Source organism: Besnoitia besnoiti, chromosome III (assembly GCF_002563875.1).
Source record: "Besnoitia besnoiti strain Bb-Ger1 chromosome III, whole genome shotgun sequence".
Classification (NCBI taxonomy): Eukaryota; Apicomplexa; class Conoidasida; order Eucoccidiorida; family Sarcocystidae; genus Besnoitia; species Besnoitia besnoiti.
The window spans coordinates 2,118,415-2,135,540 of NC_042358.1; the positions used below are offsets into that span (position 1 = coordinate 2,118,415).

The 17,126-nt window shown below is 61.2% G+C and overlaps 1 protein-coding gene across 1 annotated transcript; it reads left to right on the forward strand.

Annotated features, from left to right (window-relative positions):
- Nucleotides 1-1,721: 1,721 nt before the first annotated feature.
- On the forward strand, nt 1,722-16,520 carry BESB_046100 (uncharacterized protein; the record flags this gene model as incomplete). Its single annotated transcript, XM_029363061.1, has 10 exons — nt 1,722-2,351; nt 2,837-3,542; nt 3,778-4,392; nt 4,689-5,040; nt 5,396-8,473; nt 8,925-9,195; nt 9,564-9,743; nt 10,246-10,377; nt 10,780-10,912; nt 11,251-16,520. The coding sequence occupies 10 exons, from the start codon at nt 1,722-1,724 to the stop codon at nt 16,518-16,520; spliced, it is 11,367 nt and encodes a 3,788-aa protein (XP_029220427.1).
- Between the last annotated feature and the right edge of the window lie 606 nt (nt 16,521-17,126).

The following is a 17,126-nucleotide window of genomic DNA, read 5'->3' on the forward strand; positions in this document are numbered from 1 at the left end:
CTTTTTCAGTGGTGCTACTCGAAAACCGACATCCCTTGCAGGGCTGACAGCATTTACAAACTGTAGCGGCCGTCATACGCTTGAGAGGCCCACTGCCCCCCATGATGCAATGAGGTCCGAGACTCATTCACAGCCTCCTGTCTTCGGACTCAGGCACACGAAGTCAAACTGACATCACCTGCTGCTTTTCTGACCCAGGTCGTCAAGAGGCTCACATGCCTCTGAAATCAAGCAATTACGGGCGATATCGTTCTTTCGCGTGCCCTAGTTATTCTACGGCTACCTGCTTGCACTCCCCCGCACAGTTCACTCAATATGCTGTTACAAATGCACATGCGCTGGACCTCAGGTGGGCAGATTCTGCCTGAACAAGGCTGATTGCTCGCCACTGTTCGGCGGTCAGAAAGCAGGCCTGAGGCAGCACACCGTATACTCCTCCTTGTGCGCCGAAAAACGGATTGCTTGTCACTTCTTGGCGTGCTAGAGTAGGTGGCCCAAAATAGGCCATCCCACATCACTTTCGTTGTCTCTCGGGTCTAAGGCGAAGTAACCGGTACCCGCATCATCGACATTCTCGAAAGTCGCTCCACGCGTGCTAACGCGTCGAGCTAGGCAGCACCAACACACTGTCTCTTTGATATGCTAGAGAGCCCCATACCTCTCCCAGCCCCCCCTGGCTCGAATCTTTCAGCATAGATAAAATAGCAAGCGCCGATGTTGAGATCCGGCGCTCTCGTCGGCGTACGCGCGCATCTTGATCGTGGACAAGCAAACAGCGAGGTGTGTTTGTAGGATCTGCCGCTACCTTTCGCCACGCTGTGCCCTCATATGGTGACAGGCAAAACCTGGTATCTTCACGGTACCGTGTTTCAAGAGCACAACTCAAATACTCCTGTAAACAAGCGGTAGCTGTCTTGACGGATGCAACGTGCCACTGTGTTGTGGCCTCACACGTCTGCTGCGGTCAGGGCCCCCGGCCCTGCCGTCTCCTGTCCGCATGCAAGCAACTGCATCTTCGAGCGGACTCCCTGTTCAGGTAAAATGAATCCTGAGTCTCTCGCCACCGCAGCCCACAGCTTTTAATACTTGATTGATCTTCGAGATAAAGAGGGAGCCTATGTTTTCCGTTCTACGCGGGTTGCCGAGACATCCTAGCGCTGGACCTTTCATCGAGCCATCGGCTGTTGAGGAAGGAAACTTTTCTTGTGGAGCACGTGGTTTTGTGTGCGCGTGGCCTTACGATTGCCCGTAGTGAATCCGTGGCACTTTTACACTTTTAAGGAACGTGGAAAAAGCAATTCCCAACAGCTTCGCTGCATGCGACTTTGAGCCGGTGTTCGAGGGCGCGACTACGCTCAGGTCCACGAAGGAACCGCCACATATTTGTATATTGTTTCAGCTACGCATTCAGGTGAAAAGTGTGCACTCGATTCCGAGCCAGTGAGGAGAAGAATTATGGCTGTCGTAGTGGTTACTCACGCGAACGGATGCTGTCACAAACTCTTTCGATCCAGTCTCCTGGGAAATCCAAGTTTTTCAGCCGCGGGAGACGTGTGTATTATTTCCCCGTAGGACGAGGCGGCGGCTTTTCCACGCGCGAATGAGATCTGGCACGCGACTGCCACTTACCGGCTTCTTCCACTGGCCGCCTCGTCCGTTCACCCGGAAGCGCGCCTTGTTGGTTTGTGCTTCTCTTTTGTCGTCGGCAAACCGGCGCCAAAATGGATTCTCGCGCTGAAGAGGCCGATTCTGGCGACCAGAGTCGGCGGGGAGTTTGTGAGGGATCCTCGGCCGCAGCTTGTCGCGCCTCAAAGTCACTTTCTCTTGCCCGACTCACACCAGATTCGGCGGATTACGGGTCAGAAGCCCCTGCGGTTTCTGTGGACCAAGAGGAGGCGATGCACAGAGACGAGGCGAAGGACGCTGGAAAAAGAGGTAAAGATAGAAGCCAGTCGCCCAGCCGGCGGACGAGCGCCGGCCGCGAGCGCTCGGAGGAAGGGAACGAAAAGCCACCAGAATCCAATCGCCAGCAAGCGCGGACGGATGCAACTGCTGAGAGTGACCAGGATAGTGAAGACGCGTCCGCAGGCCGCCATGCCTCGTCCCGCGCCGGCGACGACCCCGTCTCGCCATCGTCGCCAGTCGCCGCTGCGCCGAGTCGCCCGAAGCGCGACGTCAAGCGCAGCAAATACACCGACATGCTCAAGGGAAAATGGACGCCACCGGCGTCACGCGCTCTCGAGGACGACACAAAGGAGAAGCGAAAAAGAAAGCGGAGGAGAGACGCGCACAGCGTTCAAGGCAGTGCGATTCCTCCTCTTGCGAGTGATGCTGGCGAAGAGATGCCGCAGGTACAGGGAAAAGAAGACACGTGGATGCATATACCGTCGTGTGCATCTACAACGGGCACCTTTTGATATGAAATGATGCATGAACAGACAGAGAAGACGAATCCATCCTGCGGTTACTCACCGTAGGCGCGGATCCGGGACTCTTCCGTCAGCGTACGCACCTTTCTCAGTTGCCCTGCCTTCACTCCTTTTGAAGCTTTACCGATTCGTTTGCCGGTGCTCCCTTCTACAGCCGTGGGAGTGACTGTTTTGTGCCAGTGTGCCGCGAGCGGCCGTCCGGGGAGGGCGCAGGCCCTCGATGCAACTCTATCTCGGTGCTTCTGCGCATCGCTGTGCACACTTACATGGATGTGTTGAGCGGTGGATGCCAGATCATCGGACCTAGAAATGGCGTGTCGGCTGGAAGCGCGGCCACGAGGGCGTCAGGCAATCGCCATGTGGATGGAATCATTCGGGACTGTCTCCACGATCTGTGCTGTTTTCAGCTAAAAACGCCGCGGCAGACTTCGTACGGAGAGAGTGTCTCGCCAAGGAGCCACGGCGGCGGCTCAGGAGTCTCACGAGGTCAGAGCCGTCGAGCCGTCTTGCTGGAATCGCCTCTGGCTTTGCAGTCTTTCTTGCAGTCGCCTCTGTTCGGTGAAGATTCTTTTTCTGGGCCTTATGCTGTACAAAACTCGTCAAAAAGCCCGAAAAGGGGGTCTTTCTCGTGTGACCCGTCTCTTCGCACGTCTCTCCTCTCGGCGGCTCCTTCCTCTGCAAATTCATTCACTAACCGCGGGTCGCGGGGCTCGCTGTGCGACTTCCAGGCGTGCCTTCAAGCCCCCCGTGAGTCTCCGTGGCCAGTCCTTGGCGGACATGCTTCGCGTCTCCTGCCTCCCGCCGGCGCCACTCATGGGAGCTGCCGTAGCGCAGGGGGCGCCTTCCACACCTCCGAGCTCTGTCGAATCGCGACAGTTGCGCCGCTGACCCCCGCGGGGCTTTCTTTGTCTCAGCCGCACAGAGGCAGCGCGCACTCGCCGTGGGCGGTCAAACCTCCGCCGCTGCAGAGGCCCAAAGAGAAGTCCGCGACGTCCGCGGCCGCCGGGCGCCTCTCCTGCTCAGGGTCTACCGGTGGGCGGACAGACGTGGAGCTCAACGGGGAGGCGACAGCCGGCTCGAGTGGAGAGTCGATTCCTGCCTGTCGGAGAGCAGGTAAAAGAGTCTGTAAATCGAGTTTGGGGCGAGGGCGGAGCGTGGGAGTTTTTCCTTTCAGCGAGGGGGGCGTGGCGGTCTTCTTTTCGTTTTCCGCTGAGGACCTCCGCAAAATGGACACGGGAATGCAGTTTCTAGAGGGACCACACGTTTATGTGAGGTCAAGTAATCACGGGGCGACACGGTTCATCTCTAGGCACATCCTTTTCTCTCTGTTGTTCGCCGATGCCTTCAGTATGCGGGCCTGCGCTGCCAGTGGATCTCCTCGGTTTCGGCTTGCCCGCCAGAGAACTTGCGCGCGTCCTTCGGCAGCAACTGAAGAACGAGAGCGAGTGCGGGGCGCAGCGGGCACGAATCCCCACTGACGACCGTCCGCAGCCGGAAGAGACAAGGCAACGGGTCGACGCCGAGGCGCCCGTGGACGGGGCTGAAGGGAAGGACGGCAAGCTGCACCAAGACAAACAGCAGGGACGCTCCGGAGGCGAAGGCAGTTCGAAGCTCGCAGGGGTTGCGACCCCCTCCCAGCCACTCCCGCCGTCTGTGTCACAGTCCTTGTCCGCTTCGCCTTCGCCTTCTTGCTCGCTTTCTCCGTGTTCTAGGAGGCGGCGCGCCGGCGGCGCGTGCCCAGCGGCGCGGGCGCCGGCGTCGGACGCCCCGGTTGTGGAGCAGTTTTCGCTGAAGTGCGACTGCGTGGTGATTGGCGCAGGTGTTAGCGGCCTGGCCGCTGCCGCGTACCTGCGGAGATGCGGAGCGAAGGTCCTTCTGGTTGAGGCAAAGCCGCGAGTGGGAGGGCGCGCCTTCACGACTCTCTTGCCAGCGCGCCAGCTCCCAGACGGAAGAAGCGTCAAGGGTAAGTGTTTGCCTCCTTAGAGGCGCCTCGGAAGACCTGCAGCCCGCCAGTGGGAGGTTCGAGATGCCAACGTGTCCGCAGTCCCACGAGTGTGTGCGAGTTCGCTTTCGTATTCGTCGTCGCGTTGCACATTGCTCGGCGGTGTTGCCGCCGCGACTCGTCACCCCCCTCGTACTTTGCATTTCATCCGTCTTCGCAACCATATGAGACGCTGGCGCCGCATTGAGCTCTTTCTCTGGTCCTAGACGTTCTCAGCTGTGTCGCGTTGACACGCTGCGCATGCGTGTCTTGAGCAGATATCCAAGTCGACCTGGGCGCGAACTACATGCACTGCGTCACGCGGTTTCGCCGTCGCCAGAAGCGACCCGCAGCGTCCGACCGGCTGGAGGCGCGCAAGCACCAACACGATAGTGCCTTCTCCTACACGAAGAAGTCGCCGTTTGCAAATGCCAGTGGCGGACACAGTGACTTCAACACGGAGCCTGTCGGCAAGGCCATTGGAGGCATCGTCGGCGCGGCGGGCCTTCCAAGAGACTGCCGGTGGAGACGCGAGCCGTCGCGGTCTGTCAGCGGCATCGCCGCTGTTCTCCGGCCTCTTGTTGCCGACGTGTGCGGAAAACAAAACTGGGAAAGCACTTTCTTCAGCAAGTACGTGCCATTCTCAGCCCAGACAGTGGAGAAAAAGGAAGCTGACAAGCTCTAGAAGATCTATAGAAACGACAAGGACATGAATATCATCCGTGACTCTTTGCGTACGTTAGAGAGCCTCTTGAACTGGTTGTCCTATTCAATTTGAAACCACTCGTCGCCTCGACATTCCTTCTCAGGCCCGCAGACCCGCAGCACCAAGCATATGGATAGATGACTTGTTTCTGGGAAACTACGTTGCTTGCGGGAGGGGTGTGCCGGTCGTTCGCGGCTGCTTGGAAGACTTCTCTAGCTTTTTCGTGGCCGTTTTTGTATTCGGTTCAAACACACGGGTCGCTGCTGTATCTGTCCGCAGCTGGTACGACGACCGCACAGGGGCGCGGATTTCGCACGCCTCAACGGTTCGCGTGAACCACATTCTCGAGCTTATTCGTCAGCGGGCTGCGGCGAAGCTCGCTCATTTCCCGGCTCCAACCTTATCCGCGTCGAATTCTCAACTCCCCACAGAGCCGGCGGAGAGCCGAGAAGGCGCGCCGGAGAAGAGGACAACCGGCCTGCATGAGACGTCGAGCCGGCAAGACCCGCCGGGAGGCGCTGAAAAGGTCGCAGGCGCTTCTGACAACGGCCTCGCCCCCGCCGCTCGGGCCTCGAGTCCGCCAGCGTCGTGCCCGCCTCCCTCGCTTTCTCATGCGTCCTCAGCTTCTTCGTTTACGTCGTGTATCTCTGGCTGCGTCGTTCTCCCCAATTCGGAGATCGACGAGATCGTCCCTGGGGCCGTTGCGTCCACAGTCTCTCTCTCATACGCCGCGGCGGACTGCTTTGCGCCGCCGCTGAGGACCTATCTGAGGCAGGCATCCGCCAGGACTCTTCCTTCGCCCTCTTGCTCGTCGCAGCAGGCGACCGCGTCCTGCAACGCCTCGAGCCGACCGGAAGCCCGGCGCGACGCAAGCGACTTCGACGAAGTGTGCAGCGATGCGCTAGAGAACTTGAGGACGTTCCCTGCAGCCGCTGACGCCTTGGCTGACGCGTGTCCATGCGTGTGTGGCGCGCGAGACGGAGCGCACTGGCCAAGCAGCCGCAGCCTCCCGGGGTCGAGGACGGCGGTGCGGGAGGCCGCCTCCGCAGAGCCGGAGGGGGGCAGCAGGAGCCGGGACAGGAAAAGGAAGACACGGACATCTCTAATTTCGTCCTCCGCGTTTCCTTCGTATTACCCTCTTGGTGAGCATTTGCTCCGAGGTCTCCTCGGCGCCGAGGACAGCGCGCGCGCCACCGTCGACTCTCTCCCGTCTCTCGAAGACACCGCGGCACCGGTCTCAGGGGCCGCCGCCGAGCAGGAGCGCGCCAGCTTCGCTTCGGGCGCCTCCTGTTCGCTCTGCTGTCCTGACTGCTGCACTGCCGCGTGCGGCGAAAGGCGGCGGGCGATAGAGAAGCTGCGCGAAGCCCAACTATCGCGCGGGGAGCACGCTCTGTATTGTGCCCTGAACACGTGCGAGCTCGAGAGGCTGAAATCGAGTCTTTCGGCGATTTCGGCTGCGGATGCGCGACGAGGAGAACGAGGGGGAGAAGGCGCGGCAGGCGAGGAGGCAGGCGGGGCTGACGACGAGGAAGGATCGATGGAGTCTCTCTCCGTCAGCGGCAAGCGCCATAATTGCCCCCGTCCAGCGGCGGCAGGGGACGCGAGCACCGCAGAGGAGCCTCGCGAGATGGAATGCCACGGTGGGCTAGCTTCTTCGCCGTCGACGCCCACGGGCAGAGGCCTCGAGAAGACATCTCAGGCGGGAGCCTTTCGAGCAGCAGAAGAGGAAGGGAAGCAGCGAAACGGCGCGAGCGGTTTCGGCGTCCCAGGCGCGCTTCAGGACCTTCCGCGGCATCCGTCTGCCTCACCGTTTCCAGTCCAGTTTCCTTTTTCACTCCGTTTGCATGAGCACTCCATCGTCCGCCCAGTGTTCCCCGCCGCGCTTTGTACGGATAGCGGCTGCCGCCGCAGCGCGTGGGATATCCTCGAAGAGAGTATTCGAGAGGTTTTCGAAGAGGAGGTCCTGCCTGCGTCTCTGCCGGGAGAAGAGGAGGAAAAGGAAGAAGCTTTCCCGGCTGGCAGGCAGCTCCCAGCCAGCTCTACTAAACTCAACGGAGGCGACAAAAGATCGCGGAAGGGGGCACAGTCGCCGACGCGCGACGGGTCACCCATGGGGGGGGCGTCGCAGAGACGCGCGAGCGGTAGCTCCACTCCTCTTGCCTCCGTGGAAGGAGAAGAAGGGCGCGTTGGCAAGGCGAGAGAGTCGCTTAGAAACGATACGCAGTCTCTGGCGTCTCCATCGGAGCGGGGAAAACAGAAATCCAATGCCTCTCCGAAGAGCTCGCGATGCGCTTTGACTGAACAGGAGCTGCGAATGCTTTTCGTGCAGCTGCAGTCGAGACTCGGCTACGTGGGCGACCTGCGCGAACAATCGATCTCCGCCCTCAAAAACTTCCCCTTCGAGGTGGCTGTGCTCAGCGAACAGGGACGTGAGAGGGTCGCCCTTTCCTCGGCGTCGAGGGAAGCGCGTTTGGAGCACCCTCACCCGCCTGCCGGCTCAGGAGTGTCTCGCTCGTCCTCAACTTCCCTGTCAGCGTCCCGGGCGGTTTGGTCTTCTTCGGCTTTTCTTCCCTCGGGTGCGCCGGCGTCCGCGCCGCCTCTTCCCTCCCCGCAAAGTCTTCAAACTCCCATGTCGTCGTCTCGTGCGCCTTTCGGGCAGCAACAAATCCCTGTTCGCCTTTCCGCGGCTTCTACCGCGGGGGGTGACGTGCATGCATATACAGCAGGCCTGGATGCGGCAGCGGAGCGCGCTCCTGGGGTGCCCTCTTCGGCGTGCGGAGACGACGGCGAGCCGGCGGAGGTGGGCGCGCGTCGGGCTGCTCCGTTGCCTCTCATCCGCCACTTTCCGATGCCGCTGATGGCCTCGGCGCTGCGGACTCAGCAACAGCATCTGCTGTACACCTTGCAGAGAGAGCAGCAGACTCCGGGGCCTCGCGTGAACCCATTCAACGCGTGGACGGCGTCGGGCGCGGACAAAATCGTCGTCGAGGGATGGAATTTCCTCCCGGCCTTCCTTGCGCTCCAAGTCCATCCCTTCATTCTCACCGGCGCGGCGGCCAGCCTGGTTGAGGTGTGCATGCCAGACGGAGAAAAAAGGCCGCATGCAGAGGCAGATGCCTCGCGGTCAGGCGCAGAGGAAGCAGAGGCGAGGCAAGATGCGGAGTGGCCTGTGCGAGTGAGACTCCAGGTCCATCCCGCAGCCGTTGCGTTCAACCGAAGCCACGGGCTGCCGACAAAGCGGGCGCAGAGGCGCGGGCAGGCCAGAGACGGAGACAGCCAAGAGGAGCGCTCAGAAGCGGACGATGAAGACCTTCAGGAGGCGCGGCAGGCGGAAGACTCTACCAACACGTTCTTTCAGTAAGTATGGAGGCCCTGCTTTGCTTTCTCTGTTTCAAATGTCTCATTGCGCTTCTGAAGCCTTAATAACGAGCTGAGAGACTCCGCTTTTGAGCAACAGGAAGTAAACATTGCCGCTTTCGCACTGTAGGAACGACTGCCACTGGGGTTCCGTGTCCACTCTCTCAGCGTGTTACTGGCGCACCCTGAGGAGGACAACGGATTCGCGGCGGCTGCCTGGGGCATTCACTCCCGCATGTGTGTGATTCTTCGTGCGCTGTATCTCTTCGGGTTGCGGCAGGCTAGGCCGTTGTGTCTGTGCTGCTTCTGTGGGGTCTAGCGTGTCTGCGATATGTGCGTGTTTGGCGCTTGGCTTGCATAGTTTCCCTGTTTTAGCGTTTCAGCGCGTCTTTCTGTCTTCACTCTCTTCTTTTCTTGGCTCTGCACGCCTTTTTTGTGGTCTGAGCCGCAGCGTCCACGCCAAGTTCGCTGTCGTCGCCTTGCCAGTGTCGCAGCTGAGCGAGTCCTTTCTCCGGTTGGGGCAGGGCATGGCAGACGGTAGAACTGCGCACTCTCGCAGGAGCGACCCTCTAGACGCACCGTCGATTCGAAGAGCCTCAGCGAACCCAGACGACTGCCAGCCGCCGCTGCCGGGCTCCGCCGGTCTCCTTCAGTTCTCGCCGGCCCTGTCGCTCGAAAAACAGCAGGCGTTGAAGCGGATCAAAATGGGCGTTCACAACAAGGTTCGTTGCCCCCCCTTTTTCGCTTTTGTTCTTGTGCGTGGACCTGGCCGTGTCCCGAACTGGCTGCATGCAGCCTTGACCTGCGTTTTTTCTGTTGGCGGTTGTACGAACTCCGATAACTGTGTTGGTCGCCCGCGGGATGCCAGTCCTTGCGCAGTGTGTCTGATCATCTTTCAGCGATCATCTTTCAGCGTGCATGTCAAATCCCTTTGTCGTGGTCTCGGCGGGCGTCGGCCTGCAGCGGGAGTACGCCGTGGGTCTACGCACGTCCGGGATGAGCAAAGCTGCAACGATGCAGAAACGTTCGCCGGCAAGTCAGCTTGGCCATTGAGGCCTGCTGTGGTGCTTGTGCTACATCTGGCTTTCAGATCATCTTGCGCTGGCACCCCGACGATGTTTTCTGGGAGCCGCATCAGCTGCAGCTGAACTGCCTGGATCAGAAATTCCAGTTTCTGAACCTGCATGCGTATGGCAAAGAGGGGTGCCTTCTCGCGCATTCGTTCCCACCGTTCTCCAACGGCTACGGCGGACTGCAGTCCGATGAGGAGGTAGGCATGCGTCCTGTCGTGTTTCCTTCCTGATAGGACGCGCATGCCTCACTAGACGTCCGCCAGCTTGTGTGTGTTCCCGGGGCAAGCCCTTCAAAGAGAGATCAGGGGTGACGGTCACATATCGCAGTGTAATCGGTTGCAGACATGGCCGTCCTCACGGGTCGTCCTCTTTGGCGCACACTGTGAAAAAGGCCTACACGCGCGAGCTGCGTTTGCGCCATTGGGTGCGATTTCCTCACAATCCAAGGCTTTCCGCTTCTTCGTGCGCGTGTCTCTGAACTAAAGGATGGCTGAGCTTGGGATGGAGTTGTTTGAAGGATTGCATCCGTGTCCGTCTGTCGAAAGGCACGCGGGGTACTATTCATACTTATGGCGGAACCGTTAGGCGAGCTGCAGCTAGCCTGTTGCGTCCCGTCCGATCGCGTGTCAAAGTTTGCACATATCCGGGGTACGTGTCTACGAAGCAGGGCTGCTTGGTTGTCTCTGCGGCTTTCTGTAGGTCGTCGCCGAAGTGCTCGCGGTGCTGCAGAGGATGTTTGGCTTGCCTGATCAGAAGCTGCCTCGCCTCGTAGACTACCTCGTCACGCGCTGGCAAGCAGACCCCTTCACCCGAGGATCCTATTCGTTCCCTGTAAGTCGTCCGTACAAAGGCACTGCAAGTCAGTCGTCCGGGTTTCAGCTCGCAGAATGAACGCCGACTGAGACGTCCACACAGATATACAGCCATAGATACATACATATACATACGTACATGTCGGCGCTGAACGCCGGAGAGGGGGCTGTGTGTCGCTCTCTGAGCACGATGTGCTTGTACGCCGGCGTCACTGCGCACGTAGAAACTTGAGGCACTTGCGTCGCGGTTTCCGCGTTTGCATGCACGCGGAGATGGGGGCTACGAGTGGCCGCGAAGCATTTGGTGCGGCGGCGTTCAGTGGCGTCCCCTGGAAATCGCGTGGTGTGTCGCTCTGCGTGAGATACTCCCGCGCGTCGAAGCGTGCACGCCGCTCTGAGGCTTGGCTCGTGTGCGCCTCAGGCCGTTAACGCGTTCGAGGACGACACTGAGGTCTTGCGCGCCCCCCATCCCGCCGAGAATCCGCGAGTCCTCTTTGCGGGGGAATACGTCAGCAAAGCCTACTTCCAGTGCGTGGACGGTGCCTACGATACAGGTAAGTGTTTCGGATGGCCGCGCCGCGCCTTCGCTCCTGCAAGTCGCACCTTGTCTCGAAACAGACAAGCGCGCGGTCGTGCAGATATGGAGCCCAAACGGCGGGGCGGCGGCGAGGAGGGGGGGGGAGGGGGGCTGCCCGCAACACAGAGTACAGGCTTCTGTTTTCTTGCGCCTGAACTGTAAACCGTTTTGTTTCGCAAAGTAGGAACTTTACCGTGCGGGCGTCGCCGCCCCGGTGGCTGCCTGGGGCTTTGTGTGGTTGGATGCGACACGCACTGGAATGCAGCGGGGCTCTGAAAGTCAAGACGCCAATTGCTTTGGTTCTTTCACGTTCAGGACTCCGCGCCGCGGAGTGCGTGGCGCACGAAGGCCTGCGGCTTCCTATCCCTCCCCGTGAAGACAAAACGCCCCTCGCGCTGGATGTCTTCACGGGGTGGCTGGCGTCGGGTGCGGGCGCGCAAGGTAAGGAGTCTGAGGAGAGAGAGGGCGGCCTGGCGGAAAAGCGGGCTCAAAGCGGAGAATCGAGCGGGGACGAAAGCCCTGAGTCACGGCGGCCGTGCGCCTCAGGCCCCACCGTCCTGAACGCCTGCCCCTTCACGGGTTTCCCGTTGCCAGATGTGCCGACAGAGCTTCGCGGCTATTATTTGACCGACATGTCTGACGCAGGACTCACAGACGCGGAGGGCTCCAGCCCCGAGTCCTCGTTTGCCGCATCGCCCGAGGGCCGGCGATGCCCCGCTGTGAAGCGCGCAGAGCTGGAGCTGTGCGAGGAGACATATCTGCGCCTGTGTCTCGACTTTCTGAGATCTGGAGGTGAAGAGGCAGGTGAAGAAAACTCAGAGGGCGACGCGAACAGAAACCAGGCGGCGGAGGCGTTTGTCCACTGCCTTCCGTTCCCGTCACAAAGATTCTTCTATAAAGCCTTCCTTGCGCATGTGCCTCTCGGCGTCAATCGCTCAAGATGCCCCCCTGCGTCGGCGGAGCTTTCCGCTCTGGCTGCCCTTCCCCCGCATGATGGGGTCGGTGAGGCAGAAGACTTGCACACGTTCTTGACTAGGGCCGTGGAAGTCTCTGAAAAAGAGAAGGACGATGTGCTAGCGAGCTGTTCAGAGGCGGCCGGTCGCCTCGCTGGCCTTCCGTCGCGTCTCTTGCCCAATGCCCACAAAGCGGAAGCTGACTCCCTCAAGCGGAGTGGAATCCGCGACCAGGTGGGGAAGCCTGGCCTCTCCAACAGCCATTCGGAAGCGGGCAAGGGCCTCGAGCTCGAGTTAAGAGAGTTCGTTTCCTTCCTGTCTCAATACGACCCCTTCGTGCGCAAGCGCGTCCTTCTTCCGCTGTGGCTAGCAGCGAGCCGCGTGCACGGAGGCGAGGCGACTGCGGATGAAGCGAAGAAGCAGGCGAAGCAGGAGACCGGGGCGGAGCCCGTTGCAAGCGAGATGAAGGGGACAGGCCTGCCGGTGGGAACAGTGAAGGAAGAAGCGCCAGAGGAAAGCGAGCCCAGCAGCTGCAGGTCCGCGTCACGCGCAGCCGAAAAAACAGATGTCCAAGGCGACGAGGAGGAAAGCAGCAGCGAAGCGGCTCTCGGGACGGGCGACGGGTGCGGGACCCCGGATGCTGCCAGCGAAGCCGCGGCGGGCAGAGCTGACAGCGAGGAGGAAGAACGGGCTTGCTTGCGGTGGAGGTATCTGCGGGCTGCGGATGTCCTTCTGCGCCACGCGCGAGCGGCAGCTTTCCTGCCGTCGCTGACTCCGATCGGCCTCGCCAGCTTCCTCGTAGATTCCCTGCCCCGTGCACCGCATCGCCCGCTCCAGCGCGCGGTCCGGCTTCCACGGCAGCTGGTAAAAGGGACGTCGACCGAGACCAGTCTCTCTTCTGGTGCGGGCTCGAAAAGTCCTGAGGCAGAGATTGTGGAAAAGGCGGGAAGCGGCGAACTGGAAGCAGCTCCCTGCGCGGAGGCCCGACGACCCTCACCGGCCTCCGCAAACGACGAGGTCTCAGCGTCAGAGCTTGAGCAGCGCTCTCCCCCTCCCCAGGGCTCAACGGCGGGACACGCCGCGAAGAACGAAGGCGCTCGCGACGAGAGTGACGCGGCGATCGCAAGAGGGAGGAAGAAGGCATCAAGGCGAGGCGCGTCTGCGCGTCGCCGGCAGCGCGTGCCCGCCAACGCGTTTCACAGGGAACTGGGAGATCGCCTGCTTCACCAGCTTCGTCGTAGCGCCTTTCCGTCCTCCGATATCGCAGCCACGGCGCTTCGCGAGCTTTTGAAGGCGGCGCGAGACGGCCAGAGCGCGAGCAAGGAGGCACTCAGCCTTGGCTGCGGCGAGCTTGGTGAGAGAAGCTTCTCAAACGATGAGCGGAGGAAAGGGAATGAGGGTGATTTGGGGTCTTCCACGTGCATGCGCCAGAGCCCAGAAATGAACGCGGTGCGTAGTCCGCTGGAAGGAGCAGGTGCGCAAGCGGAAAAAGAGCCGACAGGCACGATGGAGGCAGACGAGGTTTTTCCATACGGCGTGGAAGGAGGCGCAGGAGAGGCGCAGATGCGAGTGTCGGACGAGGGAGACGAAGAGCGGCTCTTCAGCGACGCCTCTGAAGACGAAGAGCGGCTCTTCAGCGACGCCTCTGAAGACGAAGAGCGGCTCTTCAGCGACGCCTCTGAAGACGAAGAGCGGCTCTTCAGCGACGCCTCTGAAGACGAAGAGCGGGGCACTTACCACGAACGTCTGTGCTGGATGTGTGGGGTCGGGGGCGACCTTTTCTTGTGCGACGGTGAGGCCAGAGACCGTCCACACAGAGAGGACGCAGAAGAAAAGCAAGAGAATGTGCAGGCTGCCGGTGAACAGTCTCTGAATCCCCGCGACAAGGAGAACGAACGCACCTTGAAAGCCTCGCGTCCAGTCAAGGACGCTGGTTTGCCAGTGCCGTCTCGGCGGCGCGGCGCTCCGTCTCGGGCGCGGCGGCGTTCGCCTTCCTCGTCACGCCGCTGTCGGCGCGTGTTCCATCTGGCTTGCATTTTCCCGCCCCCGACAGACGAGGAACTGCAGCCGGATGCCGTCTGGCGGTGCCCGGTTTGCCGCTTCAAGAGAGCAAAACGGAGACGCCTCTCGACCAGCGCTGCAAGGCCCCAAACCGCGGCGCGCGGCGGTGCCTCGCACAGTCCGCCGAGTTCAGCAGGCCACAGCTTGCCTGTCGCCCGACCGCGCGTGGCGCAGACGTTGGCAGCAGAAGATCTGATCGAGCAGCGTGGTGTGGCGCTGCCTGGCTCGGCATTTTCTCAACAGGAGCAAAAACAATGGGTGCAGTTTCTCAGCACGCACCGGTTTGGCACGCAGTCGAGTGTCGCCCTGCAGAGAGTGTCTCTGAAGAAGTTGTTTGTTGAAGTGATGAAGTGCTTCTTGGCTACCACCCGACGTGTGCGCCGGCGCTTCGACTCGCTCGTCCGCCAGCGCCAGCGCCGCGAGGAAGCTCAGCAGCGCAAGGAGCAGCGGCGCCAGTGGATAGAGCAGCGTAAAGAAGAAAAACGAAGGACGAAACTCCAGAGAAGTCCTCAGGTATCCACTCCTGCAGCAGGCTTGGGTGAAGATGAACCCGAAGCGGGCAGCGTGAAAGAGAACGCAAAGGGTGGAAGGAGAGCGAGGAGGGCAGCACCAGAGGAGGAACCTGGAGACGAAGGGGAAGAAAACGCGGAACGACCGGCACAGAAACGAGCGCGGGCCGCCGGAGACAGCGCTGAGTCCCGAGAGGACATGGAAGAGCCGGAAGAGCGAGAAAATTCACAGCCGCAGCCGTCTTCTTCAGCGTCGCGCAAACCAAGGCGCACGATTCGCACACGCTCCGCTGTTGCGGCGAGCGCCGCTGCCGGCGCCGCGGATAGCGACGGGGTTGCTGACAAGTCCGACGTGGAAGAGGACGAAGACGACGACGATGACGACGACGCGTGCCTGTTCAGGGAAGACGGGCGGCCGGTAGACCCCTTCGTTGCTGCCTCCAGAGATTCGCGTTTTTCCCTTGCGCTTCAGATCATGAAGGAGGTCCGAGAAGCCACGGCGCGCGGCAGCCGCTGTGACTTTCCGTTGTCGCGCCTCGCCTGGCACATCCAGGCTGGCTGTCGCTGCGACCGCGCGATACCAGTGCGGTCCCGATCAAAGCGTGTAGCGTCACCTATGCTCCTGAACAGCACAGATATGTCGAATTACCGCACTGCCCCACAGGGTGATACAGCTGCACAGGAACAAACGAATGGAACCGGCGCGCGGCGGCAAGAGCTCGTTTGCCGTGGCGGCTTGCGGGCGCAGAGCAGAGCGCACCTGCGGGGGATCGCAGACGAAAACCGCAGTCTCAGCAGGCCTGCCTCGCCGCGCATCGCCGCAGACGATGGACACGAGTGCAAATGCGGCCGGAGCGACGGAGAGATTGAAAGAAGAGAAGACAGGCACGCGTGTTTGTGTGACGCTGCGGTGATTGACGCCGCTGCCAAGGCAGTCGCCAGTCTAGCGATTCGAGGCGCGGGCTCAGGCGGGAGGCGGGATGAGAGGAGCCACGGGGCCACGGGTCGCTTCACCCTGGAGAGACAGAATGCAGGCGGTCAAGCGAAGGGTGAAAAGGAAAGCAGAGGAAAGGAAGTCGCTGCAGAGGTTTTGGCTAACCCTTCTTCAGTGATCCAAGCTTCGCATGCGTCAACGGATCTATTGCATGAAGTGGAGCCGGATGAATCGACCCTCAAGTCCGGGCACAAGGGGACAGAGAATCCATTTAGGCAAGCTTTCGCGCAGGCGACGTCGTCCTCATCCTTGAGTTTCCTTTCCCGTTTCTGCATCGCGCCGTTCGTCCCTCAGCCAGCGTCCCGCGCGTCCGCGTCTATCCCTGGTCACGATGCGATCGGTCTCTCCTATCGAAGAGGCAGCGGTGGCGTTTCCGGCGCCCGCGCGGCTGTCACGAGGGCAAGCCCAGGCCCCGCGGCGGGGGCGGGGATGCCTTACGTCTCGCGGTCGACTCCGGGTGCCTCGGTCGCGTCAGTGTCTCCCGTGCCTCCTCCAGGCGCTGGTTTGCCCGCGCATGGCCTCCAGGCTCACCCAGGCGCATCGTCGGGAGCGCCCGCGACCGCCGCGGCGAAGAAGGCAAGGCCGTCCCCCTCTCCTGCAGCCTCTTCGCAGGGCTCTGGTGCCCCCCCTGCAGCGAAGGTGCCCTGTTTCTCGCGAGGCCGGACCAAGGCCGCAGCCAAGGCGACGCTGTTCTTGAAGGGGTGCCGGAGGCGAGGACAGGCCTTCAGCGAAGTCGATGCACGGCGGGTGGGGGGCGGAGGCCTGTCTGCTGCGGTCGGCTCTTGCTCTGTGGCGAGGAAACCTGGGGCGGTCGCCTCAAGCGGCGCCGCTCTCGGAGGCAAATCGCGGCTCCATTCCTCGACTGTGCTCACCCCATCAAATAGGGGCGGCTCTCCCACCATACGGGACAGGCCAGCGCACGCGCGCCCCGATACCACAGGCGCGTCGCTCGTTAGTCGCTCCGCGGAAACTCCGCACCAAAACGTCTCCTCCGTTCTTGGAGCCAAGGCAGTGGTGAAAGATGCTAGAGGCGAACCCGCGGCCTCTAAGGATAGTCAGGGGTGCTGAAAAGAAGCGAGGCTCGCAGCGGCGTCCACTGGCAGGGCACTAACCACCGCTGTTAGCCCCGTGCTGAGCGCCTTGCCACGTGCGTTCATGTTTCTTTCGTAACATCGTCCTCATCCAAGTTTGTCGCTCCCGACGCACTCGTGTCCCGCACCCGCATGCGGCCGTGCGCGTTGTTACACTCGAGATCGCCTGCGTCGCTATGTGGATATCTTTCGCGGGATGCTGCAAGCTGGAGTCCTCTGCGGTAGTCTAGAAGTCTCTGGGAGCACTGGAGGGGAGGCGCGGGCGCGTCCCCTCGATGGCGTGCAGTGCCAAAAGCACTCTCGCGTGATCATCCTACCCCGTGCGCAGAACAATATGTCGGTGTGCGGGTGCTGCGTGATGGACTTTATTCATGTAGTGCGAAGATTGTCACTGGGAACTTTGTTTTCGGCGGCGCTGGGAGCGAGAGCATCGGAGAGGCCGCTGTGGTTTGCTTTGGCAGGAAGACGGGAGTCGTCAGGGCTTGCGGTCTGGGGGCGTCGAGACGGGGATGTTTAGAAATATTCCTGCTGGTAGTCAGTAGATGTGCTGTGCATGGAGTTTTTTATCAAGGAGGGTGACCAG